General features: G+C 34.3%; 3 protein-coding genes across 6 annotated transcripts; 2 read left to right on the top strand and 1 right to left on the bottom strand.

The window, feature by feature from the left end:
• Positions 1–7,506: 7,506 nt before the first annotated feature.
• LOC111397240 lies at positions 7,507–8,592 on the bottom strand. The gene is made up of 2 exons (XM_023024062.1): positions 8,586–8,592; positions 7,507–8,111 (listed from the first exon to the last, which is right to left on the bottom strand). Exon 2 carries the CDS (start codon positions 8,097–8,099, stop codon positions 7,674–7,676), a length of 426 nt encoding a protein of 141 aa, XP_022879830.1. The 5' UTR covers positions 8,100–8,111; positions 8,586–8,592; the 3' UTR covers positions 7,507–7,673.
• Positions 8,593–9,129: 537 nt separating this feature from the next.
• LOC111397237 (probable cytosolic oligopeptidase A) lies at positions 9,130–22,152 on the top strand. Of its 4 annotated transcripts, XM_023024057.1 has the most exons (17): positions 9,131–9,633; positions 9,711–9,878; positions 9,960–10,083; positions 10,267–10,343; positions 12,373–12,516; positions 12,623–12,853; positions 12,914–13,004; positions 13,525–13,646; positions 14,240–14,347; positions 14,433–14,678; positions 15,350–15,495; positions 18,907–19,024; positions 20,122–20,313; positions 20,423–20,488; positions 20,591–20,662; positions 20,776–20,868; positions 22,025–22,152. In XM_023024057.1, the coding sequence occupies exons 1-16, from the start codon at positions 9,274–9,276 to the stop codon at positions 20,860–20,862; spliced, it is 2,352 nt and encodes a 783-aa protein (XP_022879825.1). In that variant the 5' UTR covers positions 9,131–9,273; the 3' UTR covers positions 20,863–20,868; positions 22,025–22,152. The 4 variants fall into 4 exon arrangements, with proteins under 4 accessions (XP_022879826.1, XP_022879825.1, XP_022879824.1 ...); XM_023024056.1 differs by lacking the exons at positions 10,267–10,343; positions 22,025–22,152 and adding an exon at positions 10,445–10,521 and having other exon boundaries at positions 20,776–21,212; XM_023024055.1 differs by lacking the exon at positions 22,025–22,152 and having other exon boundaries at positions 9,132–9,633; positions 20,776–21,212.
• On the top strand, positions 21,576–26,257 carry LOC111397239 (uncharacterized protein At4g37920). Its single transcript, XM_023024059.1, has 6 exons — positions 21,576–21,913; positions 22,025–22,296; positions 22,679–22,844; positions 24,148–24,392; positions 25,480–25,667; positions 25,787–26,257. Exons 1-6 carry the CDS (start codon positions 21,766–21,768, stop codon positions 25,989–25,991), a joined length of 1,224 nt encoding a protein of 407 aa, XP_022879827.1. The 5' UTR covers positions 21,576–21,765; the 3' UTR covers positions 25,992–26,257.
• The last annotated feature ends 1,685 nt before the right edge of the window (positions 26,258–27,942 follow it).

Raw genomic sequence — 27,942 nt, 5'->3', positions numbered from 1 at the left:
AAACAACAAAGTCGCTAATTTTTGAAAGTCGAAAATTCATTGTATAATTGTAAATAATATTAGGACTTTCTTTGCAACTTTTCCTAAATTGTTATTTCCCATTACTCTATTCTTGTTTTCGAAGGCATAAGAATTTCTCCTTACAATTTTAAAATTCTTCCTGGTTTTGGAATTGCCAATTTTTTAAGAAAGTCGAGTAACGGACAGTGAAATAACAAAGGTACCTGATTATGGTCAATTATGCTACATCTTTATCAACCTCGACCTAAAATAGGAAAAATAAAAACAAATTAAAAAAAATCAACTTTTTTCAAAGAGACCATAAATCATACGACATCGTAAGTCGAGTTCCACAACAAAAAAAAGAAACCCTGAGTTTAACCAAAGGAAGAAATATTAGATTAGACTCTTGAAACTCGTAGCATAAATTTGCAGTTTTAAACTCGTAGCATTAACCAAAAGAAATGGTTCATCAAGTCTTAAACTCGTAATATCATGGAAACTCATAGCATAATTTTCGGTTTTAGTTTCATCCTCGAATGAGTTTTTACATGCTACATGGCATGAACACATGGATACGTGCCAACAATATAGGTTTGGAAGATTTTGTTGGTTATTAGATTTAATCATCAAAATATGAAATTCATTTTTCTTTAAAGATTAAATAAAGGACCTTAAATTACCTTGAAATCGTTGGATTTTTTAAATCCTCGTACATAAAGGAAAGATGATAACCTTGAGGGAGCTTTTAATGGCTTAGCCAAATGCTTTTTCCCTTAGATATTCTCCTTTGTACTCTTTTAGATGCCTCCCTTTTTTGGAAAATGAAATGTGGCTAACCTTAAAACCATATGAAAATGTGCCCTTATTTATAAACTCAATTAGGGTTTGAAAATTGCACACAATATCCTTGGATTTTATTGTAGTAGACCAATTAAATCACATATCTTTATTGGAGCCGAGAGAGGGACGTAATCGAACTCAAATGACTTAAGCTTCAATAGATGTTTCTAATTAGGTCAACTCTTGACCAATTGANGAGCCGAGAGAGGGACGTAATCGAACTCAAATGACTTAAGCTTCAATAGATGTTTCTAATTAGGTCAACTCTTGACCAATTGAAATACATATATTAATCTCAACTCATTCTACCAAAAAATTGAGATTGCACTCTCGAGTTGAGTGAAAATTATATAAGCAAATTATGATCCGATAATAATATCCTTTGATTATCGTTCCACAAGTCAACTCCCATTTGACCGTCAATATGTTAAAACAACAAAATAAAAAATTGAGATTGTAATCTCAAGTTGAGCGAAAGTTATAGAAGCAAATTATGATCCGATAATAATATCCTCCGATTATCGTTCCACAAGTCAACTCTTATTTGATCGTCAATAAGTTAAAACAACAAAATGATCGTTTCGCCCTTCAACATATATTACTCTCTAAGTTCTATTTTCATAAGATGAATTCGTTGTGATCAAATCACAATATAAAGTCTAACGATCTCATCACCAGACTATTGAGCTCAAGTTCAATTTACCTATAGAAAATACCTTAGAGTGACGATCGTCTTATCTCGATGATTAATGAATTTCACTATCGCAAGTATATGATCTTTAAATGTTTCGTCCGATTCCTAAAGTATTAAGATCAATCTTCTAATTAAGATTTTACTCACTGGTGCCTTAAAGAACTTAAACTAGCAATCAAATGTACATTACTTGCTTAGGATTTAGGTGACTTCTTTGATAATCAAATAAAGTCTCATTTCAAGGGGTCACGAATGAGTCATCTACGCGGTTCTGTTCAATGTGCATAAAAAACACATTATTGTTCTTACTTCAAAATCTAGACAAATCTTAATAAGAACAATGCAATCTTATCAACATATAACATCCAATTTTGTATACAAATTGTGAACCATATATTTTTTTTTATCACATTACGAATTGTATCTTACTATACTTAAGTTATCGAGTATACAATTTGTGACATTCTATATGATTATGAAATCTTAGATAATCTTTTCAAATTTTAACCCACGAATAATCAAACGTCAATTCATAATGTCGTTTTATAGAATACTACTCAAAAAAGGGAATCAAACTAACAGATCCATATATAGAAGCTCTTGCCATCCTTTACCGGTTTCCTTAGTAGCTTTCTTCGTCTTCGCTTTCGATGCCCACTGTGACTTTTAATGTTAATGTGAGAGTATTATTCTTGCACAGGAACACACGACGGAGAAATGCAGTCGGAGAAGCACGACGATTTCTAGTTGATAATTTCGCTTCCCATTTTGGCAAAAATTTACCAACTTTCCAATAAGAAATTGAGTGGCCAAAGCTCGAAGACGGATTTTAAGTTAGAAAAATGATATGAATGGTGAAATATGTGGAACAGGTGGTCTTTTTATATATATTAGTCGCTATCACGTACGCTGCACGAATTTTGTATTTATCGTATTTTTATTAGTGTATAAATTTTAGTTTTTTTGGAAAGTTTTTGAAGTAATATCTAAAAATATTTCAATGATATAAGAAAATAATTGTAAATTATTTTTACAATTGCATAGTAGTATGTTATCTAAAAAAAAATATGCTTGTATATTTCATGCCTGAATAAGAAATATACAAACTATTTTGCTTCTATTCTTTGATAGTGTTGATATGATTGAATTGAATGTGAAGATTATATTTCTAAATTTTGTATAATTCAATATTGTAAAATTGAAAAAAAACTTTCCGCACGGTGCCGAGAGAGTTGAACCAAGTGCAGAGTAAAAATAAAAAAGGTGCGGAGAGGGTTGAAACATATGCGGAGAGTTGGCAAACTCTTCGCACAGTACAGAGTAAAAGAAAATCTCTCCACATAGTACGGAGAGATGACAAACTAACTCTCTACACAGTACCGAGAGCAAAAAAAAAATTTCCGCACCGTGCGGAGAGAGTTAATTTCTTCACATAGTGTGGAGAGTTGGTCCGCACCATAGCAAAACTCTCTGCACAGTGCGTAAAGAGTTGAATCACGTGCGGGGTAAAAAAAAAGTGCGGAGAGGTCGGAGAGAAAAAAACTTCTCCGCACAGTGCGGAGAGAGTTGAACTATGTGTGGAGAGTTGACAAACTCTTCGCATAGTGCGTAGTAAAAAAAAAACTTTTCGCACAGTGCGAAGAGATGACAAACCAGCTCTCCGCACAGTACATAGAGAAAAAACTCTCCGCACAGTGCAGAGAGTTGTTTTCAAATTCCTTAATTACAAGTCAAATTTCAAAGATTGTAAATTTTTCGTATATACAACGAAACAGAGTCGAAAAAACATGGCTCAAAATCAATTATGTCTTCTTTAAATTTCAATCATAACTCAATTTCCAAGCGTGCAAATCATATTTACGGTAATGGAAATGAGCTTTCTCGTAATTCATACAATGAAACAACATGTGAGTTGTACAAAGAAGGGGATATTGATAGTACCATGACATTGCTTTCACAAATAGAGGCTCTAGGGTACCACCCAAATTCAATATTTTATACTTGTTTGATAACAACTCTTGGACATTAGAAGCGGATATAATTTTCAATGAAATTATACTTTTGGGTTGTAGGCCAGGAATTAAAGTGTTCGATGCATTGCTCAAAAGTTGTTTGAGAAAAGACCACTTAGAATTTGCAGATAAAGTCCTGAGAGTTTTTGTTTTTATCTTCACACTGTGCGGAGAGATAGTTTGTCATCTCTCCGCACTTTACGGAGTTTTGTTTTTGCGCGTGTGCGGAGATTTTTTTTTTTTGGTCTCATGGAGTTTATATATACTAATTTTTTTTATGTTGTTAGTATGATGTGTGTGTGGAAAAATATTTGTCAATCATCATAAACAAAATTCTTCACAAAATGTAAAAAATAAAAATGCATAATAAATCTTCTTATTACGCTAATAAAATTACAATAATTTTTTTTTTTTTTACAAATAACATAAAAAAATCATTTCTATCTTCAACAAAAAACACATTTAAAAATTAGCAATTTCATAACCACTTTTTTTTTTAGTTCTCGAAAATACAATTATAAAAAATGAAACAATATTGAATTACAACATTTAATACTTAAGAAATTCAATATTAAATAAATTTTATACATTTATAACAAATTATAAATCCATATATGCAGTTTATCGTATTTGCAGGGAACTTACTGTTTTTGCAAGCAGCTTACCGTATATACAGCTTACCGCATATGATGTCTACCGTATTTGCAGCTACTGTATTTGCACCTTACCGTATATGCTGCCTACCGTATTTGTAAATAACTTATCGTATTTTCACTTTACCGTATTTGCAGCTTACCGTTTATGCTGTCTACCGTATTTGTAACTTACCGCATATACTACTTACCGTATTTGCAGCTTACTATATTTTTAAATACCGATTTTTGCACTCACAAATATCGAGAATGTAGAACACCGTACATTCACTTACCAAACCGAATTTAAAAAAAATCAGATTTTTATTTTTTCAACATAAGTATAAAATAAATATTAAATATATATGAAACACAAAATATAAATGCATATGAATATGATGCTCAATCTTCAATTTTTCAATAGTGAACTACACAAAATTTAAAAATATAATATTCACATTCAACTTAATCATATCAATACTATCAAACAATACAAGCAAAATAATTTGTATAATTTCTTATATTTCTTATTCAAGTATGAAATATATAAGTATATTTTTTCTAGATGACATAATACTGTTATGTAATTGTAAAAATAATTTGCATGTTTTCTTATGTCATGAAAATATTTCTAGATATTGTTTCAAAAACTTTCCAAAAAACTAAAATTCATACATTAATAAAAATACGATAAATACAAAATTCGTGCAATGCACGTGACAATCACTGTGCGGAGATTTTTTTTAAAACTTCGCACTGTACGGAGAGTTTGCTAACTCTTCGCACTGTGCGAAGTTTTTTTTTTCTTTTTTTACTCTGCACTATATGAAGAGTCCGCACTTTATGAGGACAGTGTCCGCACAGAATGCCATCTCTCCGCACTGTGCGGAGAGATTTTTTTTTACTTTGCACTGTACGGAGAGTTTGTCAACTCTCCGCACATGGTTTCTCATCTCTCCGTGCGGAGAGTTTTTTTCTTCATTTTTTTTACTCCGCACATGGTTTGTCATTTCTCCGCATTGTGCCGAAAGTTTATTTATTTTTATTTTTTTAAAGCTCATGTATGAAGATTTTTTTTTATGCTCATGACAGTTTATATTTACTAAATTTTTTTTTTTTTTTAATGCTAGTGATATGATGTGTTGAAAAACATTTGTTTGACATAATTATTTTTTTAATGCTAGTGAGATGATGTGTGGAAAAACATTTATTTGACATAAATAAAATGAAAAATAAAAAATGACATCATACATAGTAAAATTTGATTAATTTACTATTGCATGAATAGTAGACCCTCCTTCACCTGTTTATTAAAAGTTAGATATTACGTCCAACGGTGTGACTTTCAATGTGTATTGCGTGTTATCCTAATTATTCTATTACATTTTATTTGACATTTAACTTCTTCATCGCAAATAAGAAAAATGTCAATGTGTAATGTGTTGAATTATCGAAATTTATGTTCTATCTTTGCATTCGCTATGAAAACGTGATGTGTCAAAATGTCAAAAAATAAATGAATAAAATAATCAAGATGACAATAGCTTTGAGATAATTAGATCCTAATTGACAACTAGATCAATTATTTTAATAGTCATGTTATATTTACGCCGTCTCTGGCATCTTAACACTTTTCACATGAGAATATCTACGCTTTTGATTTTAAATACATTCATCACACTTGTGCGTAAATTTCCTCCACATAGGGGAAGGTCAACCAAGTTGTCATACAAAATGTACATTTATCATTATTCTTCTTTTAAATAACAAAATATATGGTATCGTCATGTATTACCAAGTTACCTTAAATGAAAGATAAAGGACTACTATACTTCATGCTAGAATGATCTAAATCAGAATCAGCCAAATCTTTACTTACTATTTGGTTGGGAGACATTATTTAAATTGAAAAATAACTCTCTAGAAATATGTGGTTAAAAAGTATGAAAAATTATGAAGTTCATGCATAAAATTATTTTATCGAGTGAAAAAAGGTTTGAGGAAATATAATTTTCAAGGTAGCTGTGACAAACAAATCGTTGCTTAGATCTAAGTTATTTGTTTTATCCACTCTTTAATACGTGAACTTCCAAGATACAAAATATTATATTTTTTCCTCTGCATAGATCATCTCCAACCCTGCACTAAAATTTGCATCAAATTTTGCACTGAACTAAAAATTATCTCCAATCCATTGCACCAAAAGTTATACCAAATGAACATTGTTTAGTCATTTTCTTCGTTTATTTTATTTTTAACAATTTATATAGCTAAAAAAATATTTATTTATTCTATTTAATACTAAATAAATTACTACATACATAATTACGTTTCGTTTACGAAAATATGAATTTATTTAATATATTCTAAAAATATAGTACAATTAATAAAAATAACATAACTAATAAAATATGAAATCATGTTATTAAAAACAATGTTATACATGTCGAATCTCGAAATTATGGTACGATGAAGTCGACTTAGTGTCATAATTTAATTATCAAAATTCATATATTCATCCCACGAAGTGAGAGTATGAATGCATTTTTTGAAGGGTAGGCGTGCTTTCGTGGGAACTGCATTGCCTTTCATTTGTTTTGTTATTGTATAAATTCCCATATAATATAGAAATTATTCAACAGATGTTAGTGGATGTTTGTATTTTTGGTGGGGACTCCTAAACTGTTTTTGATAATTCAACAATGATTTATAAATTGTTTTAGAATTCATCCAAAATCTAATTTCATTTATAAATATCTAAACCAAGAGAATTATCTATTCCATCAAATATTGTCCTTTGCTTACAAATGTTTTTAGACTCGATGCCAACGTTGTGTTGTTGATAAAGCTAATGTTATGAGTAGAGGTAGACAAAAGAATTATAAAAAATAAACATCATGTGTCACGAGCTGAACTAATGTAAGAAAACGTCTTGACCCGTGACATTCTTAAAGCAACAGGTCTACCTAGTGACAATCTGTTTTGGTTTGTTAATTGCTTATTGTTTGGTATAAAATGTGTGTGCTTTGTATTTTAGAAAGGAGAAACAAAGTGGAGAGGATAAGCTGAGAGTTAATTTGTGTAAAAGTGAATGATCACATCACATACTCTAGTTTTGAACTTGACTCGAGAGCTAATAGTTAGTTTAAGTGTACATGAAGGTAAATGACTCTACTTCCATCTACTAGACTCTTAAAATGATTTACTTAAGAATCGTCTCTACAAAAACAACTATTAAAAAATGTTCTTAATCACCAAGTATACACCACAGTTTTATACCCAATTCTTTACCAACTTATGGATCTTAGGGAGCATGCAAGGGGGGTGATTACAAATTCCCTTCAAAATTTATATCCCAGAACAAAACATTGATAAAAACTTCATCAACGATTCAACAATGAGTTTTGGCGAGGACTCCTAATTACATACACTGGGAAACAATGTCAAAGTGGAACTACCGCATTTAAACCCGAGAACAAGGATATCAATTCATCAACCACATACATAAATAAACCCTTCAACTTGACCCTTTCCTTGCTTATCACATTTGGCAATATCTTTTCCCTTGCTGAAAGTCAGCTTGAGTGATATGTCGACGCCTCGTTTCTCGCTAATTCTAGCTAGTCCGTCAAACAACGTTGGCAACTCCTCGTCTTCCTTGTTGGGTGCATGATTCACCGGACAATTAACCGAACTCGATTCCTCGCCGAAGACTTCATCTTTCACCCAATCAAAGTATCCGCAGTCATCGCTACATGTGAAGAACAAACGCCCTTTGTTACTGGTATCCCGTTCGACCTCAAAACATTTTCGATATCTGTGGTCACAACTAGGGCATTGTTGTTTTGATTGGCATTGTCCGAAATAGTGAGTGTTGCTTCTACATCCGTGACAAACTCCAAAGTTTCTTCCTCTCATTCTACTGGATGACTGTAAATGACACAATGTGAATCATAATTGTGGGGGGTTCGAGGATGAAACAAAAACGACAACATTCTGATTAATCGAAAAATGAACGAAGTTTAGTTTTAACTTTCAGTATTACAAAAGGGAAGTAGTAAAAGCTTCAAGATTTTAACTTCCACAAACACATTTCTTGTAATGTAAAAGCTTATAATTGTGATTGCAATCCCAACACACATGTATCTTACAAGAATAAACTAACAGTATGGCGAACTATCTCAAAGTCTGGTAACTTGAAATTTAGAAAAATAATAAAGCTGTGTATCATAGCAGGGTTCGACCTTGTGTTGTGGGGCAAAGAAGAAAACAAATTTTCTCATAAGGTAGCGAAATAGAAAGGGCAACAATGGTGAAATCCTTTCATATACCCCTCAACCAACAGCATCAATACAAACACATGAATATAGCCGCATAAACCAAGTATAAACAGAACCCACTTACCGAACTTCTGCAGCAGATTCCGTCGGAGAAGGAGACACTTATATAGCTGCTTCGTCACCGAACTGAGAAGAAGGTAGTGTGATCGTTGATTTCAAGTTCGATTAAGATTTGTAGCGCGCGATTTCACCATCTCCGGGTTTGCCTTCATCGCTGCTTTGCCACTGCTCTGAACATCAGGTTTGGGCGCTGATCGATTTCACAGTCCCCGGGCTAGTGCGACGGCTGGTTGAGCTTCGGTTGGTGTTGGGTTCAGATGTCGGCGAGTTAGGGCTCCTCTTGAGTGGGTGTGGGTGTTGGAGTGGGGGAGAACGTTTCACACTTTCACTTCGCCCCTCTTGAGTCTCGTCTCGTTATTCCCTTTCTTTTTTTATTTAACAACTCCTGCCACGTTAGCATTTTTAAAAACCTGTACCGGTTCTGTAAATGGTTTCCTGTACCTGTAGCGGGATTGTAATTACTTTTGTTTGAGTCCCATTTTGAGAGAATGAATGTATTTTGAAATAATAGATTAATGGAGACATTTGGTTAAAAATTGAAGGTTCGAAATGTGTCGGACTTGATGGGTTCCAACTAGGGAGAAATTTTCATGAGTTGAATTCAAACCTAACCTTGAAATCAAAACCGTTGTTCAACCATCATTTCACGCAGTGAGTTGCACTCAACAGAAAATTTTTGGCAACAAGGGAAAATGAGCAAAGCTAGGATCTTTACTGCTACTGCACTTCTTCTTATACTTCACTTGTTAATCTCTGTATCTCGATCAATTCTTCTTCAACCCATCTGCCCCCTAATAGATTCCCATTCCCTTTCTTACCCCAAACAACTCTTTAAATCCTATCCCTGTCCTCTCTGGTCTTCTTCTTTCTCCCTCTGCCTTCTCCATTTCCGCTCTCCTCGAAGATCAACCGCCGCCCTTCGATCCTACTCTTCATCGACGGTCATCAGAACTGAAAATAATCCGCTGTTGAAGGACTTCTATTTCCCGCCTTTTGATTCCATCAAGGCTGCCCACGTTCGCCCTGGGATCCGTAGCTTGATAAAACAACTCGTACGCGTTGTTATATGTGAAATAATTGATAAGGAATTTATTGACATGTGCATATGATTTGTATTGGGAAATTGTAGGAACGTGAATTGGAGGAACTGGAGAGGACAGTAGAGCCCACGTGGCAGAAGCTTGTGGAGCCACTGGAAAGGATAGTAGATAGACTGGTGGTGGTATTGGGTGTTATTTCCCATCTCAAGTCTGTCAAAGATGATCCAGAGCTTCGCTCTGCCATTGAAGAAGTTCAGGTGCATATGCATGTATATTCATTGTGACTATACTGTTCCTATGGTTTTATGTGCTCTTTGAATGTTGTTTTTGGTTCGCAGCCGGAAACAGTGGCGTTTCATCTTAAGTTAGGTCAGAGTAAGGCCATCTACAATGCGTTCAAAGCTATTAAGGAGTCTCCAGATTGGGACACACTAAGTGATGCTAAAAAGCGGATAGTTGAATGTATGTATCGCAAACTTGTCTTTGTTACAACATAGGATTTTGACACATTCTTATGAAATAGTTCCCGTTATGAAAAATCCAGCAGCTGCATGCTACATTATGGCCTTTTACATCGCAGAATTATTTAAAATTGGGGCCCAATGTTTAGTTTGTTAATTCTTAATTGTTTTGTCTTACATGCAGCACAAATCAAGGATGCTGTTTTAACTGGTATTGCCCTCGATGATGATAAAAGAGAGCAATTCAATAAAATTGAACAGGTATGCTTCACATTGTTTATGAACTCTACTGTTGCAGAGCTCCCTCTGTAGACATTTAATGTTTAGTTTGTTAATTCTTAATTGTTTTGTCTTACATGCAGCACAAATCAAGGATGCTGTTTTAACTGGTATTGCCCTCGAGGATGATAAAAGAGAGAAATTCAATAAAATTGAACAGGTATGCTTCACATTGTTTATGAACTCTACTGTTGCAGAGCTCCCTCTGTAGACATTTATTGATTACTGTGGAAAGAGTTTAGTGAAGTAAGAGGAAGGGAAGGAAAAAAACATGGAATGACATAATGCTAATCATAATTAGTCTTATAGAATGGCGTATTAGTGAAATACTGGCAAATGCCTAGAATAAAATTTTTCAACTGTTGTAATTTTCGTTCAAATTACAATTTTACCCTAAATGAGACCAACTTTTACATTTAACCTCTCTCATGCCTAAGCCCCTCCCAACTCTCAGAAACATGCACATAATACTTTGTAACTTCAATCCTTCCACTGCCACCACAATTAGTAATTATTACTTCCCTTGCACTGCCAAACAAATATTTCTCTAGAGCTCAGCTTGTTGCATTGAATTTATATTGATCACTGCTATTTATGGCTAATTTTTGATAGCCTTTCAGTTGGTTGCTGATGTTGCTGTTTTAATGTAAATGTTCTAGTAGATATAGTAAATTTTATTGACTTCAATCACTTCACAACAGGAGAATTGTAAATTCTTACTTATCATCTTCAACTTTATATGTCTTTTAGAATCAAAATTGGTGTGAACTCTCTACATTTCGATATCTGGACGCATTTATACTTCATTATCAATATTTTCATGCTATAGGGTATATTATTCTGAGTTTATTGTCTAATTTTATCATATGATTTCTCAATCTGATCCTAAGATCTGTACCTATCACTCCAAAACTATTTTATTAACCCAATTTTAACAACCTTGATTAGAAGTGGTGTATTGTAACAACCTTTCCTCTGCTAAATGAATCTGAAACAGGGACGATATATTTATATCTATTAATGAGATAAGGCTGACATTTGCTTTCAAACATTAGCATCTCTTTATGGGAAACCTACATTTTACTAATAGTGTTTTGATTTGCTACTAGAAACTCTCTCATTCGAAGCCCTAATTCGTCAGCCTCACCTATGCCTCACACCTCCACCGTCATCCTCTGGGAGTGATGTCAAGTTGGACAACATTTCAAAATTGAAGACCTATTTTAGGAGGAAAAATAAATAGGTTGTTAGACTTCATTTAATATGATTTTTTCCTTCTCTGTTTTTTTTTTTTAGTTTCACTTAGGAAGTTTCTCCTTGAAGCTTTTCCCTTATTATTAGACCTTTAAAGAATAAGTAGGAGAATGGTTTTTATTATGAGGTAGAATACTGGATATTGGATTCAAAGTTATTGTGAATTTTCTCCCCAATTCGTCATATTCTTCTACTTTTATTCTCTTCTCTATCTCTCTTTTTATCTCTTGTATCCCACTCTTCTCTTTATTGTTGAGTTCACTGTATTGTGCTGCACGATTTTGGGTGGGGGTGGGGGTGGGGGTTGAAAGAGAGATGGAGAGGGAGATAGAGAATTTGAAGTGGGAGATGGCAGTTATCAGAGAGAAGGAAACTTCCTCTATGGCTTTTTTGCGAAGGATGTTGTTGACTTATGAAAAGATTTTTCTAGCTGAAGGCTCGGATCCTATATATCCAAAATAGTACAGGTTCTGCTTTTGTTGACAATATTCCCCCCCCCCCCCTTCTTCTCTCTCTATACACACACATTATAAACACATGCGTACATACCTACTTTGGGGTGGCGTAGTACAGATTATCTCATTTGTTTAGATGAAATCTACTTTTTTTTTTTTTTGGCCAAAATACATTTCTGTGGCACACTTGCTATGCATCTTCTACATGCCAAAAGACATGCTCCATTGGTAAGCTACTCGCAGATTGCTGTTCATTTTTATTTTAGGATGGTTATCTTTTCTTTCCTTAAATTTATTTGTAGGAACTGGCAAAACTATCAAAAAAATTTGGGGAGAATGTTTTGGATGCAACAAAGAGGTTTGAAAAACTAATAACGGATAAGAAAGATGTTGAAGGATTGCCAGCTACTGCTCTTGGATTGACTGCAAAAACTGCAATGTCTAAGGTACTCTATGTTGAAACTCATTTTATTATTCTGACTCTATCTTGTGCTGCATATATTGCTTGGCTGGCTCTGCTTTTAAGTTTTTTCCTCATACTACCATCAACAGGGTCATGAGAATGCTACTGCGGAGAATGGACCATGGATGATTACGTTAGATGCCCCAAGTTTTATGGCTGTAATGCAGCACGCTAAAAATAGAACTTTACGCGAGGAAGTATACCGTGCCTTTGTAAACCGTGCATCTACTGGAGATCTTGATAACACGGCAATAATTGACCAAATTCTGAAGCTTAGGCTGGAAAAGGCTAAACTTCTTGGGTACAATAACTATGCAGAGGTATGGCTTTTATATTCGAAATATGCCTCTCAGGATCTGCTTGACAAAGTTATATATTAGGTAAGCATGGCTACCAAGATGGCTACTGTTGAAAAGGCAGACGAGCTTCTTGAAAAACTTCGCAGTGCATCATGGAATCCTGCAGTTCAAGGTAGTGTATTTTACGGAAATTCGTGATTTATGTATAAATAATGTAGAGCTACACCGTTGTTACTATTGTACCTCAGGCTTAAACAGTAATATATAGATGAGTGATATTTTATACTTTTACTTATTGAACAGTAATATTTTTTTAGTATCTTATGGTTGGAATTGGCAACATGTCCTACTTTATAACTTCAGTGGATATCCTGTATTTTCTTTTCTGTGTTCTAGTTAAGTGTTATATGGATGTTCTAAAAACTTTCGATGGTTCAACCATATGTTTTCAAGTAGTCCTGACCGAGTCATGAACAGTTGGATGAGGAAATAATATACAATTGTGTTCAAGTAAAAAAGTTCTTCACCGGGTTACAGTTTATTAGGCAATATAAGTAATGATTTATTATAACTAGCACTATTGTGCTAACTTCTTTCTTTTTTAGTTAGCATTTTTATGAACATGTTGTGAAGGTGAAAACCTTTTATATTGAAGATCATAATCAGCAGTATTAATTTTTTTACCTATGTAGATATGGAGGACCTTAAATACTTCTCAAAAAATCAAGGTGTTCCAAAAGCTGATAATTTGAGCCATTGGGATATCGGCTTTTGGAGTGAGAGGCTTCGTGAATCAAAATATGAAATAAATGAGGTGGGTTTTCTCTCTCTCTTCCTCTGTTTCCCTCTCTTTTTTTTGGAAGTTCTTCTGAGATCTAAGCATGTACGAATGGATTCACTTGAGTGGTAAAAATGGATTTATGTATGTGACTTCAAGTTTGCAACGGAGCTTGGTTGGTTGTTTATTTGAGATCTAATAATTGCTAATGTACGTAGTTTAGCAGCTTCATCTTGTGTAATTATATCTTATTTACACTTAGCCTGAAACATTGGTAATACTCTTTTTATTCCTAATACTCTTTTTATTCCTTTCATTTTCGGTGTGGATATACTAACAAGTATTGTTCTTCGATTTTTGAGGACTTCTTTCCCTGCATTGCATGCTTTAGATGCTTTCGAGCAATATGCTTTCCTCATTTCTGTAGTTGTATATTATCTTTTCTGTTTTCACCGCTCTTTCTGTTGAGTTGGGATATGTACTATCAGTTATTATTTTTTCTCTAACCTCTTCCCTTAGCACTTACAGTCCTGCAATAATAGCTGTTATTTTATTTCCGGCTTATCAATCTTTTTTTTTCTTCTTAATTTTGTAAGTTCTAATTTTGTTGGCTTTTAAAAAATCAACAGGAAGATTTGCGTCCTTACTTTTCATTTCCTAAAGTAATGGATGGTCTTTTCAGTCTTGCAAATAAGTTGTTTGGAATCAATATTGAGCCTGCTGATGGTTTAGCTCCGGTAGAAATTTCCATCCTTCATTCATTTCCTTTTCTCATTTCCTGCTTATTAATTTTTCCCCTAACACAGTCATTACTATCCGTAGGTTTGGAATGACGATGTTCGATTTTACCGTGTCAACGATTCTTCAGGCAGCCCAATTGCTTTTTTCTACTTTGATCCATATTCGCGTCCATCTGAAAAACGTGGAGGAGCATGGATGGATGAAGTAGTTGGTCGAAGTCGTGTCTTGTCACAAGATGGTTCCTCTCCTAGGTTGCCTGTTGCCCACATGGTGTGCAACCAAATGCCACCTGTAGGGGACAAGCCAAGCCTTATGACATTTCGTGAGGTAAGAGCGTATGTTTGGCTCAAGCATCAAACATTCTGGTTCTGAAATTTATTATACTGGGAAATCGAACTATGGTAACAGGTTAGACCTGCACCTTTGCCTTTTCCTACACAAACCTTGGTCAGCACTCTTTGTTTGGTATTTATGTGTCAAGGGGAGGTGAAGTAATTGAAGGCTTCTCTACTTGTTAGTAATTCTCATGTGTATAGTAGAAAATGACTTACTGTGAGATTTGTTCCATTTACTGGGTAAAATGGTTGTCTGCGGGTGATGAATTTAATGGGACAATTTTCATTAATCTTCAGAATATACTTGTGTAGGAAGATCTAATAGCGTTTGGTGTTTTCGGTTATTTTGGCATTGTTAATATTGTAAATTTGACCAGTCTCATGTCCCTTTGAAGTTCATTTTCCATTTTGACAGCTGACATCCCTGTTTTCATTCTTAAAAGGACTTGTACAAGTTTGGTTGGTGCCTTTACAATGATATTTATCTTAGTCATACTGAGATTAATAAGGAAAAAAGAAACATTAGTTCGTCGTTAATCTTTTAATAAGACATGATGGATACCCAGATTTCATCTAACCTGGGATCTTCTGCATATCTCTGATCTCTTTATGGTATTGCTATAGTATGTTGTACTTTTGACTATTGGATTGTAATACCTGTAGGTTGAGACTGTCTTCCATGAATTTGGTCATGCACTTCAACATATGCTAACAAAGCAGGATGAGGGTTTGGTTGCTGGGATACGAAACGTTGAGTGGGATGCTGTAGAATTACCCTCTCAATTCATGGAAAATTGGTGCTATCATAGGTAATTTCTTGCTGGTGTACTTTCTCTTTTTCTGTTTTTCCCTTTTTCCTATGTGAAAATCAGGAAATCTTATTTTATTCTGTCTTTATATTCCGTCATTTCTCTCTCTCTCTTGATGTTCCTCATAAGGTGGAGTGTGTTGGACACTCGGAGATATGCGTTCAACACTTCACATGGTGTGTCCTATTTTTCATATATACCTTAAATTTTTGGCATGCTCCACACTTCCATGACACAATTTGGGCACTTGTCCATCCCGCCACGTGGCGTACCCAGTAATTTCTTATATTATTTAAGATTCTGAAATTTGAAGGGAATAAGAAACCCCATTTTGTGAGGTTCAGAGAGATTCGTCTCAGTATCCTTCTTCATATTTGTTAGCTTGAAAACTTTCCTCGCCTTGTTTGACCTTTATCTGTTTATGTCTATACTTGAAATAAACATCAGCACAGAGGATAAGCTTAATAAAGGTAAGTTTCCAATGTTTGGATATGTTACCTTATTCTTTTTCTTTTTTATTTATGACTGAAAAAGTTTACTTTTTATAAAATAGCTTACCTTGTTGTCAACTTAATTAACGTATTTTATTTCCATCTTCTTATCAATAAACGATTATTTACTTTGAAACTCATAATTGACTTTTAAGGCTTAGTCAAAGATGCTGTCCTTTTTTTCTCTATCAAGTCGTATATCTTTTCACAAGTTTTGGTCCCAGAACTTACAGTAACAGATATTCCTGTAATACTAGTAATGATGCGTATGTGAAGCATAAATACCTAATGGTTCTCTAGAAAGCAATATGTGCTAAAAACAAAAGAATTTAAATTTAAAGTAATTATAATGTTTTTTCTGTTCCTTTTCTAAACTAGTAAAAAGAGAGAGTAGCAAGAATTTGTTGGTTCTGTGAGAGGAAATTTTCGTCATTCAACAGTGGTACTTAAAACATGGTTGCCTGGGTTAATAATCTGAATGACTGACACGAGAGGTGGATTAGAACTGCTTTGTGGTTGAGTGTATCTGAGGAGTATTCAGTGGGATAGGTAGCCATTGAGCCCTGCTACTAAATGAAGAGGAAAACAAAGAATCAAGAAGGTTGCATATTTTCTGTGTATGAGTTGATTTTACAATGATTGGTATATATAAATAGAAGGAATTACAAGGAAAGAACAACTCCAGATTCTGTACCCCCTCTACAAATGGACAAAATAGCAAAAAAAACTTTATGATTCTAGCTGTAATTATCCCTCCCATTTCTAACTGATATAGCCATTCTCAACAGCTATAATTAGCAGATTCTAACCATCATTAACTCTAACATGACTCGATGTTTGATAATAGAAAATGCGTCTTTGAGACGATTATAAATGGTAATTATTTATTTTTTAAACTTCAAAATCTAATTTGATGATTAATTAATGACCATAGAAAGAGAGATATACCCATAATATTGATTTTCTAAATTGTCCAAGTAATAAATTTTTTATTTAACACTGAGATCATTTTGAAGGAAAAGATTTAGATACAAACTGAATAATTCAACAAAGAAAGTAAACGGGCAAAATGCTTTTATGATAAGATGTTGAACTTTTTAATTTAATTTAAAGATAAATAATATTTTTGAGCTCATTTGCTCACACAATTTTTTGTTCTTCATTATCTGTTGACACTGGTAAATAATTGACTTGCAATGTTTCGTAACAACTTATTATTTAATAGTCATCATTTATTCAATTACTCGATTAGACTTTTCTTGTCTAATGAAAGGTATTTAACGAGGAGTTTCTTATTAATTTCTGAAGGAAACTTATTTGGTGAGAAAGCAAAAGTATCGGCGATAACGTATTAAAGGTTGTGAATGTTTGTTTTAGTTTTCTTTTTCCTTTGTCTGATTTTATGTTTGTATTAAGTTGTATGGATTGATAATTACGATCTCTGATGCTCGGACTCTTCAAAATAGTCGGAGTACCCGTGTCGGACATGACACGATACAACATGAGTATGAGTATGAGATATGTGTCGGATCCTTCAAGTTTCAATTGGACACTTCGCCATTTTTTGCTTCTTTCTTTGTTTTTTCTTTTCCTTATCTTTCCGTTCTATTAGCTATAAACCTAGCACCTCTAAGAGGATGGAGAAAGGTAACGGCACTAGATTTTCCTGTCTTCTTTCTTTTTTCTTTCCCTTTTCTTTTCCTTTTTTTCCTTCTTTCATTCTCCGTATCGGTGATTTAAAGTTTTGTTTGTATAAAATGAAAATGGTTCAATATAGTGCTACTTTGTGCTCCACTAAATCCAAATTGCAATCAAGTCCCTCTTTTTCTATTTTATATAACATTTAGTAATTAACTTTCCATAATTGAAAACTAAATCTCAAAATTTTATTTTATTCGTCTTAACCCCTTATTCAGTACAATTTCTTTCTTTGTGAACAATTGATTTTGGACTATTCAAGATATCACTATTCAAGATTATATCTTGAATTAGTAAAAAAATTGAAGTTTAAATGACATACCCACGTACCTGTGTCTGAAATTTAGACTCTTTTTAGTCATGTCCCCGTATCCTACATTTTAGAAAATAAAAGATTAGACACTTATACGTACCCGTATCCGATATCCATACCCAAGTCCGAGCATCATAGGTTACAATATATTTGTTAATAAATAATTGTTTGTGTTATATTTTTGTTTATATTTCTATTAAGATTTGTTTAACTACCTTGTACTTATCTAATAAAAGTCGATATGCATGAGAATTGTGATTTTGTGTAGGAATTTGTCATATAGCAATAGGAGTAATCAGGAATATGACAGGGGTAATTATAATGTGAAAATCAAACGACTAAAATTCCCTAGTCTCTTTGTTATAGTATAGATACAGGTATATTTCTTGTATAGGATGGGCCTATTGTGGCACTTTCTAAGTGAGTCTCACTTTTGCTTTGATTAAGAATCCATGAAATTTCTTTTATATCTACCCATATTATTCAAATCTATGCATCATTTGCAAATGTCAACCAATGACATTTGTATCCATTCATCAAATCATCAAATGATGTTCAATTTATTAGTCAACCGCTCTACCAAATACATTGTGTCCTTTATATGTGCTTACTATTGATGAATAAAGCAGGTCTTCTCTTTTTTTCCCTCGTGAAAGGCACATAACTTTGTTTTAACATTTGTGAGGATGATGCTTGAATAAAATTGTAGTAAGCACGGCAGAATCTCTACTTTTATCCCGTGAAGTAGCCTCATTAAAATTGTATTCCAAAAGGTTTCAGTAGGATTTGAGTTTTATAAAATATCGTAGCATGAAACTATAGTTGATTGTTGAATTGTTGATTGATGATGCATGATACTTGATGGTGCACGGATGCATTTGAACCCAAATTTACTGACTGCTATTTCAGAGATACATTGATGAGCATTGGTAAGCATTACGAAACAGGAGAGAGTATTCCGGACGACATATACAAAAAGCTTCTTGCTGCTAGGACCTTCCGTGCTGGCTCCCAGAGTCTTCGTCAGGTCCATGCAGCTTCTTTTTCCCTTGTTCCCTTGCAGTCTTTTGTATTGTGATATATTCCTCTATTGCACCCTCTAATTTTATTCTGACTAGCTGCATTTGTCTGCTCTTTTGTTCAATGCTTGTACTTTCTATTTTTACCCTTAATATGATCGAGATTCTCTTGCAGGATGTCAGGTTAAGTTCATAAAGCAAGTGTTTCAGAACACTTGTTTTGATATATTTGGTATTATAGGTGCACCTTGTTTGCAAAATTATTTTTTCTCATTTCTAGTGAAGGGTAACATGTAATTTACATAGAAGCAAGTGATTTTTAACTTTACCTTGCTGCAGCTGGATAAAAATGAGAAAGAAAGAGTCTCCACGTATATTTTGGTTTCCTGCCTTTCAAGTACTGTGGTTCTCGTTCTCGTCAATGTTTGGCTTTTGTTGTGGAGATGGGGGAGGGAGTGGATCCAGTATTTGAATGAAGCCCATACCTATATCTTCGACAGCCAATGATTGATAACGCTCCTACTATTAACTGACATTATCTTCATACACAATTAGCCAGATAATTTTTTTCTTCCTCCAAAACGATTGAGATGACCTTGACATACACTTCATAATGGAAAAAGAATTGTTGCAAAGCAAATTATTGAACTATTTCATCTAAAAGTTTAAGCCGTTAAAGAATCACATATATATTATTTAAATTTCGTCTTCAACACACCTCTATGGGTAGGAAGGTCACTTTTTCCTATCAAAGCTCAATACGTGTACAATTTCATTAAACATGTGGATGCGAGAATTGAATTTAGGACATTTGTTAGCTCTGATACCATGTTGAACTCCTTGATTTAAAAATTTATTGATAGAGAGGGCCCCATAAGCTTGTTAGTCTGCGGGTCATAATCTCTCTTTTTATTTATTTATTTTGGGTGGGCATGGGGGGTAAGCTTTAGTTAATATTTTCCCCTCATATTGGTGTATTCTTATGTTTCATTTCTTTATTGTATTCTTCTCCGATTGATGTCACCTTCAGTATCACGTTATGATGTGGATGTTATAGCTTTGTGAGGGAACAAAAAGTTCTTATTCCATATCTTGTATACTGCAGATTAAATTGGCATCTCTCGATCTTGAGTTGCACACCAAGTATGTGCCAGGTGGTTCAGAGTCTATCTATGATGTTGACAGAAGGGTTAGTAAAAGAACGCAAATACTTCCTCCACTTCCAGAGGATAAGTTCCTTTGCAGTTTCAGTCATATATTTGCAGGTGGATATGCTGCTGGATACTACAGTTACAAGGTATTTGGTTATAAGAAATTGCTGCCTGATTGGTTTTTGCATCTAAGTTATAGAATCTTTATAATAGGACGAAAGACAGTAATAGTAGATAATTTCCAAATTTATGAAGTGGGCAGAGGTGTTGTCTGCTGATGCTTTCTCAGCATTTGAGGATGCTGGATTAGATGATGACAAGGTAAGTGCAGTTTGAAAAGATTGTAAGAACAACCATTCAGTAGAATTTTCTTTCGTCAAAATGGGCTCTCATTTATTAACAATGACTGATGAGTTGAAACAGGCCGTGAAAGAAACAGGACATAGATTCCGAGAAACTGTACTTGCTCTTGGAGGTGGAAAAGCACCTGTTGAGGTTGAACCGCTTGATGCTATTTCCTTCCTCAATATGAAGTTTCACCAATTTCATTTGTTGGACTTTGTCTGAATTTAATAATTTCTTCTGATTGTGCTGAAATTGTGGTTCAGGTTTTCATTGAATTCCGAGGGCGGGAACCTTCTCCAGAGCCACTTCTTCGGCACAACGGGTTGTTGCAAGTTGCAGCCTCTCTATGAGTTTAGGTGCTTTAATTTCACAATCAAAGTGTACTACACCGGAAAATAATTTCAGGCTATACCTGCAAGGAAAAACAGATTTAGGCTCTATATGGGTGATCTTGGTTTGGAACCCTCGCTAACTAACATTAGCTGCAGAATCTGCTTGTCTAGGACTCGATTTTGGTACTAGTCCATAATGATCAAAGTCGACTCGTGATCCTATGAGTGGAGCAAATTTAGTAAAGCTACTGGTACCCATATCAGAGAAGTGTGCATATAAGCTCTCCAAAAGCCATTGTTTTGTATTATGGTGTTATAAAATCAATTCAGAACATTAATAAAGTGGACTTCTCTTTCCATGCTTTTAATCTGCCTTTCAATCAAAATTCTGGACACCATTGTTTATAAGCTAAAAATATTGATAAAAAATTAAGTCATAGTCAATAAATAATTTTAATTACACATTTTTTGAGGATTCACAATTTATATCAAATTTTTAATCAACCATTTCATAAATTTTAATAATAAATTTGCTTAAAATTTAATTTTTTTTAAAGCAAAATTAGCCCCTATTTGACAGCCATTAAAATGGAAAAATGAGTTTTTGAGTAGGGATTTTTTGAAGAATGTATGATTAAAAAGTAGGAATTTATTTATTTATGTGTAAAATATATAGTTGAAAATGAGTTCGGAAAAAAAATAATTTTGTTTTAATGGTTGTCAAATATGGGCTTAGGTTGGCCAGCACCAATGATGGGCCAAGGTTGGGTTTCTTGCAGGCTGGCCCATATAATCAATTGGCTTGGCTTCTCATATGCGGGCCTCTGTGAGCCCAATACTGTGTATCCAGCATAAAAATCTAAAATCTGCAGAACTGCCATAGCAATTTCAAGATTACAGTTTGAAACACCAGCCAAGACCATGAGCACCAAGGTCTCCCTCTTCAGAACACCTTTTTCTTTCCATACAGAATTACCATCAACTTCTTCTAAAATACCGGTTATATCCCCTTCCCCTCTTATCCTACCCTCCAATCATTCTCGTACCCTCGGACTCAAAAAATCAACCGGTAGATATACATTTTTCCGAATGTCATCTATTTTATCATACTACTTTTGCTACGATTATAGAAAATTATAAAGGGTTATTTTTACTCTTTTTCCTTTTTTAATGAATTCAGGGGTCTTGGCAAGTTGTGTTACTGCAGCACAAGCAGAGGTTGAAGTTGAAGTTGCAGAGGGGTACACAGTGACGCAGTTTTGTGATAAAATAATTGATGTATTCTTGAATGAGAAACCAAAGTCTAGAGATTGGAAAAGATTTTTGGTTTTAAGAGAGGAGTGGAAGAAATACAGCGAAAGCTTTTACAGTCGATGTAAAAACCGTGCCAATGCAGAGAATGATTCTGGAATGAAACAAAAGTTAATTGACTTATCAAGAAAAGTTAAAAAGGTACTAGTGCATCATTTCATTTTTTACTGTTTGCAGTTTATTATTATTATTATTATTATTATTATTATTATTATTATTATTATTATTATTATTATTATTATTATTATCATCATTATCATCATCATCATCATCATCATCATCATCATCATCTCAGGTGTCTGTATGAGACAAGCTTATCTACTTTGTTAGCTAGAAAAGCAATTTAGGACTCAATTAAATGCCTCTTGTGACTTCACATATGATGTATTTTCAACTCTTCACCAAAAATCCTGTTGGGATAAGATATAAGTTATTCAAATTGAAATGGAGATATAAGAATTGATGGCTAATAAGTTTTGGAGCAATTTCATAATTCTGGTTTGATCAAGAAATAGCATTGCAGATTGATGATGAAATGGAAAGGCATACTGAGCTTCTTAAAGAGTTGCAAGATAATCCTACTGATGTAAATGCAATTGTAACAAAGCGGCGCAAGGACTTCACCGGGGAATTCTTTCGTTATCTTACTTTGCTCTCGGAAACCCATGATAGCTTGGAGGATCGAGATGGTAATGTGTTGTTCCAGCTGTCATATCGATCCCAAGTGGGCGAAGTTGAATTTTATATTCCTATGTGGTCTAACATCCAATTGATTTATTAAGATTGATTGTTAGACATTGCCATATCAGTATATGTGCTAGCGATCCTTTACCGATGAAATGCAATACATCTTACTTGATCATGATAAGAATGGAGGAGTCATGTGGCTAAACTTTAGGTGTTTTGATTATTGTAGAAATCTTTGAGAGTATGTATATAAAATGTTCTAAGACACTCTGAATTTATTTGGGAGAACCCTCAAGATTTTCTGGAGAGAGCAAAGTACTTAGCCTCAGCCAAAAGCTTGTTTGGATTTTCTGTATGAAGAATGACCATAGTTGATTCTTAAACAGGCTTTTGTTCGGCTATTTGTATCACATAGCACCCAAACTTTTAACTCACTAAGTTTGCATTTTTATTTTCAATTATGTAAACAAATCTTTGAAGCATGAAAAAAGATTACAGAGATTTGGACTGCAGCATAACACATTCAGCTTAGAAGCATAGGATGTTCAAGCAACACCTTTGACTGTTGTTAAGCTGTGGCATCCCTAGTAATCATTTCAGTGTAACTAAATCTCGTACTCTTTCCACATGATTGCTCATACATATTAGCAAGTGTGTTAATGGACCGAGCTGAGCCGCTAGGCTCCCCCACCGTCGGGCTCGGCTCGGCACACCATGCGAGCAGCTCGCATTTGCTTCATCAATTGTGCTCACAGCTCGCTGATTTTTTTAGTGAAAATTGCATTTCACTCACCAATTACGTGTTGCCTTGCCAGCCAACTCGTGCGAATAGATGAGTAGCTCGTATCTACTTTGCTCTTCACTGAAGGACTAAAGCTTTATATTACTTATGAAGCTTCTTGTGTTTTCATGGAAATGTTTCATTTCTATCAATCTGGACCTGACACGACTTTCAATGCATGAAATTGATGGTTTCATTATGTCGAACAAAAAAATAAGAGCTCTTTTGGGAAACTTTAATTAACTAAATCAGACAATTTTTCATACTCTTAATTATATTCTTTAGCGTAGCCATTGCCTGAACACATTAATGATAAGTATGCTAAAGTTCTATCTGATCTGCTATCTCTAAACAGCGCCATGCATTATCATCTTTCTGTCTATCATATACATAATTTATACTGTCATTTTAGCTTTGTCACAATGGAATTGCGCGTTTTTTCATTAGCAATTACTTCTACTGTCGATTCAGTTATCTGATTTTATCTAAAAAGGTCATTTCGCTGTTTATTTTCGGTTGAGCAGCGGTTGCCCGACTTGGGGCTCGATGCTTATCAGCAGTTAGTGCTTTTGATAATACACTAGAGATCGTGGGTTCATTAGATGCTGCCCAGAAAAAGTTTGAAGACATCTTGAACTCTCCCTCGATAGATGTGGCATGTGAGAAGATCAAAAGTCTTGCCAAGGCAAAAGAACTTGACTCATCCTTGATCCTGTTGATAAATGGTGCTTGGGCATCGGCAAAGGAGTCAACTACCATGAAAAATGAGGTAAAGCTGTCTATCATGATTGATTGGATAACACAGAAATCATTATTCCAATTAACATAAGTTAATGCAAATGAAGTGGGATGATGACTACATATGGAATGTAAAACCTAGTGCTGATGAGTTATGTTTTTAATGGTAACATTTCAGGGGAAGAAACTTTTGTCGTTTTGTGCATTTTGGATTTGAAATTGTCTTAGGTTTTTGAGATTCAGGAAATGTTGCAACATTTTCTGGAGTCGTAAATATGAATTGTGCAGAGGGAATGATACTAATGAACCAAAAATGAACCAAACTGTTGGCATATTTACACTAAGAAAGTAATCTTAGTATTGGAACTTAATCTCATACTTGACAGCACAATCGCGTTTTCACTAAATTAAGTAATTCCCCCTTGCGTTGAATTTCTTTGTCTTGTGAAAAGTATTTGGTAGAGATGCCTCTTACTATAGTACAACTTTTGAACGTTTCCAGCATGTGATAATAATAAAAAATATCTTGCATAACAGTCTGATGACGAGAAGGCCTTGAGATAGTTTGTTTTCTATTTTTGCGTAAAAATCTGAAGATTGATAAATTCTGTAATGTTCATGTGTGTCGGTAAGAAAACTTGTTGTATAGTTTAAAAACAGTCAGGTTACTTTCAGTTGCTTGAAGTTGCTATACAAGTTACTGTATATATGTTTCCTGTTATTTTAGCAAAATGTAATTGTCAGAAGAAGTTGCTGTAATGCAGTTAAATCCTGAATTTATTGCTTCTTTCTATGTTATCTCTACAATGCTATAAAATGTGATGAAGTACCTAAAGGGACATTTTATGTTAATTGAATTTGAATCATAGAATTATAGTCCTACATGACATGGAAGCAAGTTTTTAAATAATAGAAATTCGAGCTCCAGAATTTAATTTCTCAAACATGTTTGAAATGTGGTTACTTCACTGGCATTTAGCACCAATAATTTATCAATGAACAGGTTCAACAACTGAGAAACTGAAACATCGTACCTTCTCCTGGACCACATGAATCTAATTTTGTTTTTCTTTTCAAATTTCCTTTCCTATATAAAATTTATGTAACTTTCATCGCAGACCAAAGACATCATGTATCATCTGTACAAGGCCACAAAGACTAGTATGAGGAGTATTGCACCAAAAGAAATAAAGCTACTCAAGTATTTGCTCAACATCACAGATCCCGAGGAGCGATTCTCAGCATTGGCCACTGCGTTCTCCCCGGGTGATGAACATGATGCCAAAGACCCAAGTGCTATATACACGTAATAGAGCTTTACAATTAAGCTGATTGTGTACTGTCTCCCAAATAATTACATGATTATTTTCAATACTCCGTATGAGTTAACCGGAGGCCTTTTTTTTCCTCTATTTGGTATTGCAGAACTCCAAAGGAACTGCACAAGTGGATTAAGATCATGCTTGATGCTTATCATCTCAATAAAGAGGAAACTGAAATTAGGGAAGCAAAGCAAATGAACCAACCTGTTGTGGTCCAGCGGCTTTTCATTCTCAAAGAAACTATTGAAGGGGAATACTTGGAACAAAATGTTAAAACGGAAAAAGATGTCGAGCCGGAAGAGTTGTGAGGTAAAACTGTTCTAATCAATTGACAATTATGTTGCTAGTACTTTTTTCCCAGAACTAGGTTGAATAGGCATCGGTTGGAAGCTTCTGTGGATCAATTGATAGGTTTTAGCACTGCATGTAGTTTTATCCATTTTGATATGGATTCTAATATGCATAATTTAGTTGCATCAGCAATCATCATTTTGTATAATCTGTGGCTTGATGAACTGCTATGGACATTAAACGCTATGAGTTATTTGTATAACCATGAGAGTCATTTTCTTTAGCATTTTTTTTTATTGTATTCCGAGCTTAGAGAAAGAGATGTTGAAAGCTTTACGTAAAGCTCCAAAACATAACAAAAGTGTAAAATTTACAAGTCGAGGTGAACTCGTCCGACAAGCAGCACTTATAGAAATCAAACTCGATGGTTCATCTACGAAATAATGCTAATATTTTTAGCAAAGAGGAGTTGAACGAACTGAGGAAGTCATCAAGCAATTTGATCCACAAGAAAAAGCCATAAATATGCATGTTTGTTCTTTGTTCCTAGTGCTTATTCATGTTGTTATAGAAAAATTGTTAGATGGACAAGGATAGAAAACCATGTAAACGTTTCTTCACGGTACATTTGGTATTCTAGTTTTGATTGGAAGTTGGAAAAGTGAAAAAAAAAAAATAAAATTTGCATTGTGTGGTTTTCTGAGTTAATAAGGTCTTATACTCCTGAGGCAATCGATATTTTGTTGAACGACATTTAATTTGTGTTTTTCTCTTTCGTCCTTGTTTTGAATTTTCGTTTCCACTCCGCCTGGTGGGATTTCCCCCCAACAACATTAACATTAGGAATGGGTTTAAAAGATTGAAGGACTTCATTTGCATGTTTCAAAATGATAATTGTTTCATGGCGATTCTCACGAAAATCAAAGGACTATTTGCTCTTTTGGGGTGGCCGTTCCATACCGACTCTTTCAATCGCTCAGACATCCATCTCCTTCGCGGTTAGCCCATCCTATCTATACCATGTTGAGATTTTAGAAAAATGTGGTCTTGGGCATGAGCTCAACTTCTTCGAGGCACAGAATACCTCTTTGCATTCAATACTTTATCAAATGGAAAGGGTATCTTTGCATTCAATACTTTATCAAATGAAAAGGGTATCCGAATCGAACGCCACTTGGAAGACGCAAGAAGACTTGCTGCAATGTGAAGACAATGTTCGATTGTTCAAGGTGGATAAATGGGAGTCTTGTCAGCCATAGCCTACCTCCTTGTAGGTAGTGGATGCCCTCTAGTACAAACAGGACAATTGATTATCAGACAGAAAGCATATTTTGCTGACAGGCAAAAAAGGAGTTGAACGAACTGAGGAAGTCATCAAGCAATTTGATCCACAAGAAAAAGCCATAAATATGCATGTTTGTTCTTTGTTCCTCGTACTTAATCATGTTGTTATAGAAAAATTGTTAGATAGACAAGGATAGAAAACCATGTAAACGTTTCTTCACGGTACATTTGGTATTCTAGTTTTGATTGGAAGTTGGAAAAGTAAAAAAAAAAAAAAAAATATTGCATTTTGTGGTTTTCTGAGTTAGTAAGGTCTTATACTCCTGTGGCAATCGATATTTTGTTGAACGCCATTTAATTTGTGTTTTTCTCTTTCGTCCTTGTTTTGAATTTTCATTTCCACTCCGCCTGGTGGGATTTTCCCCCAACAACATTAACATTAGTAATGGGTTTAAAAGGTTGAAGGACTTCATTTGCATGTTTCAAAATGATAAGTGTTTCATGGCGATTCCCCCGAAAATCAAAGGACTATTTGCTCTTTGGGGTGGCCATTTCACACCGACTCTTTCAATCGCTCAGACATCCATCTCCTTCGCGGTTAGCCCAACCTATCTATATCTCGTTGAGATTTTAGAAAAATATGGTCTTGGGCATGAGCTCAACTTCTTCGAGGCACAGAATACC

The sequence above is a fragment of the Olea europaea genome, chromosome 7 (genome assembly GCF_002742605.1).
Source record: "Olea europaea var. sylvestris chromosome 7, O_europaea_v1, whole genome shotgun sequence".
Taxonomy (NCBI): domain Eukaryota; kingdom Viridiplantae; phylum Streptophyta; class Magnoliopsida; order Lamiales; family Oleaceae; genus Olea; species Olea europaea.
This window is presented reverse-complemented; position numbering and strand designations above follow the sequence as displayed.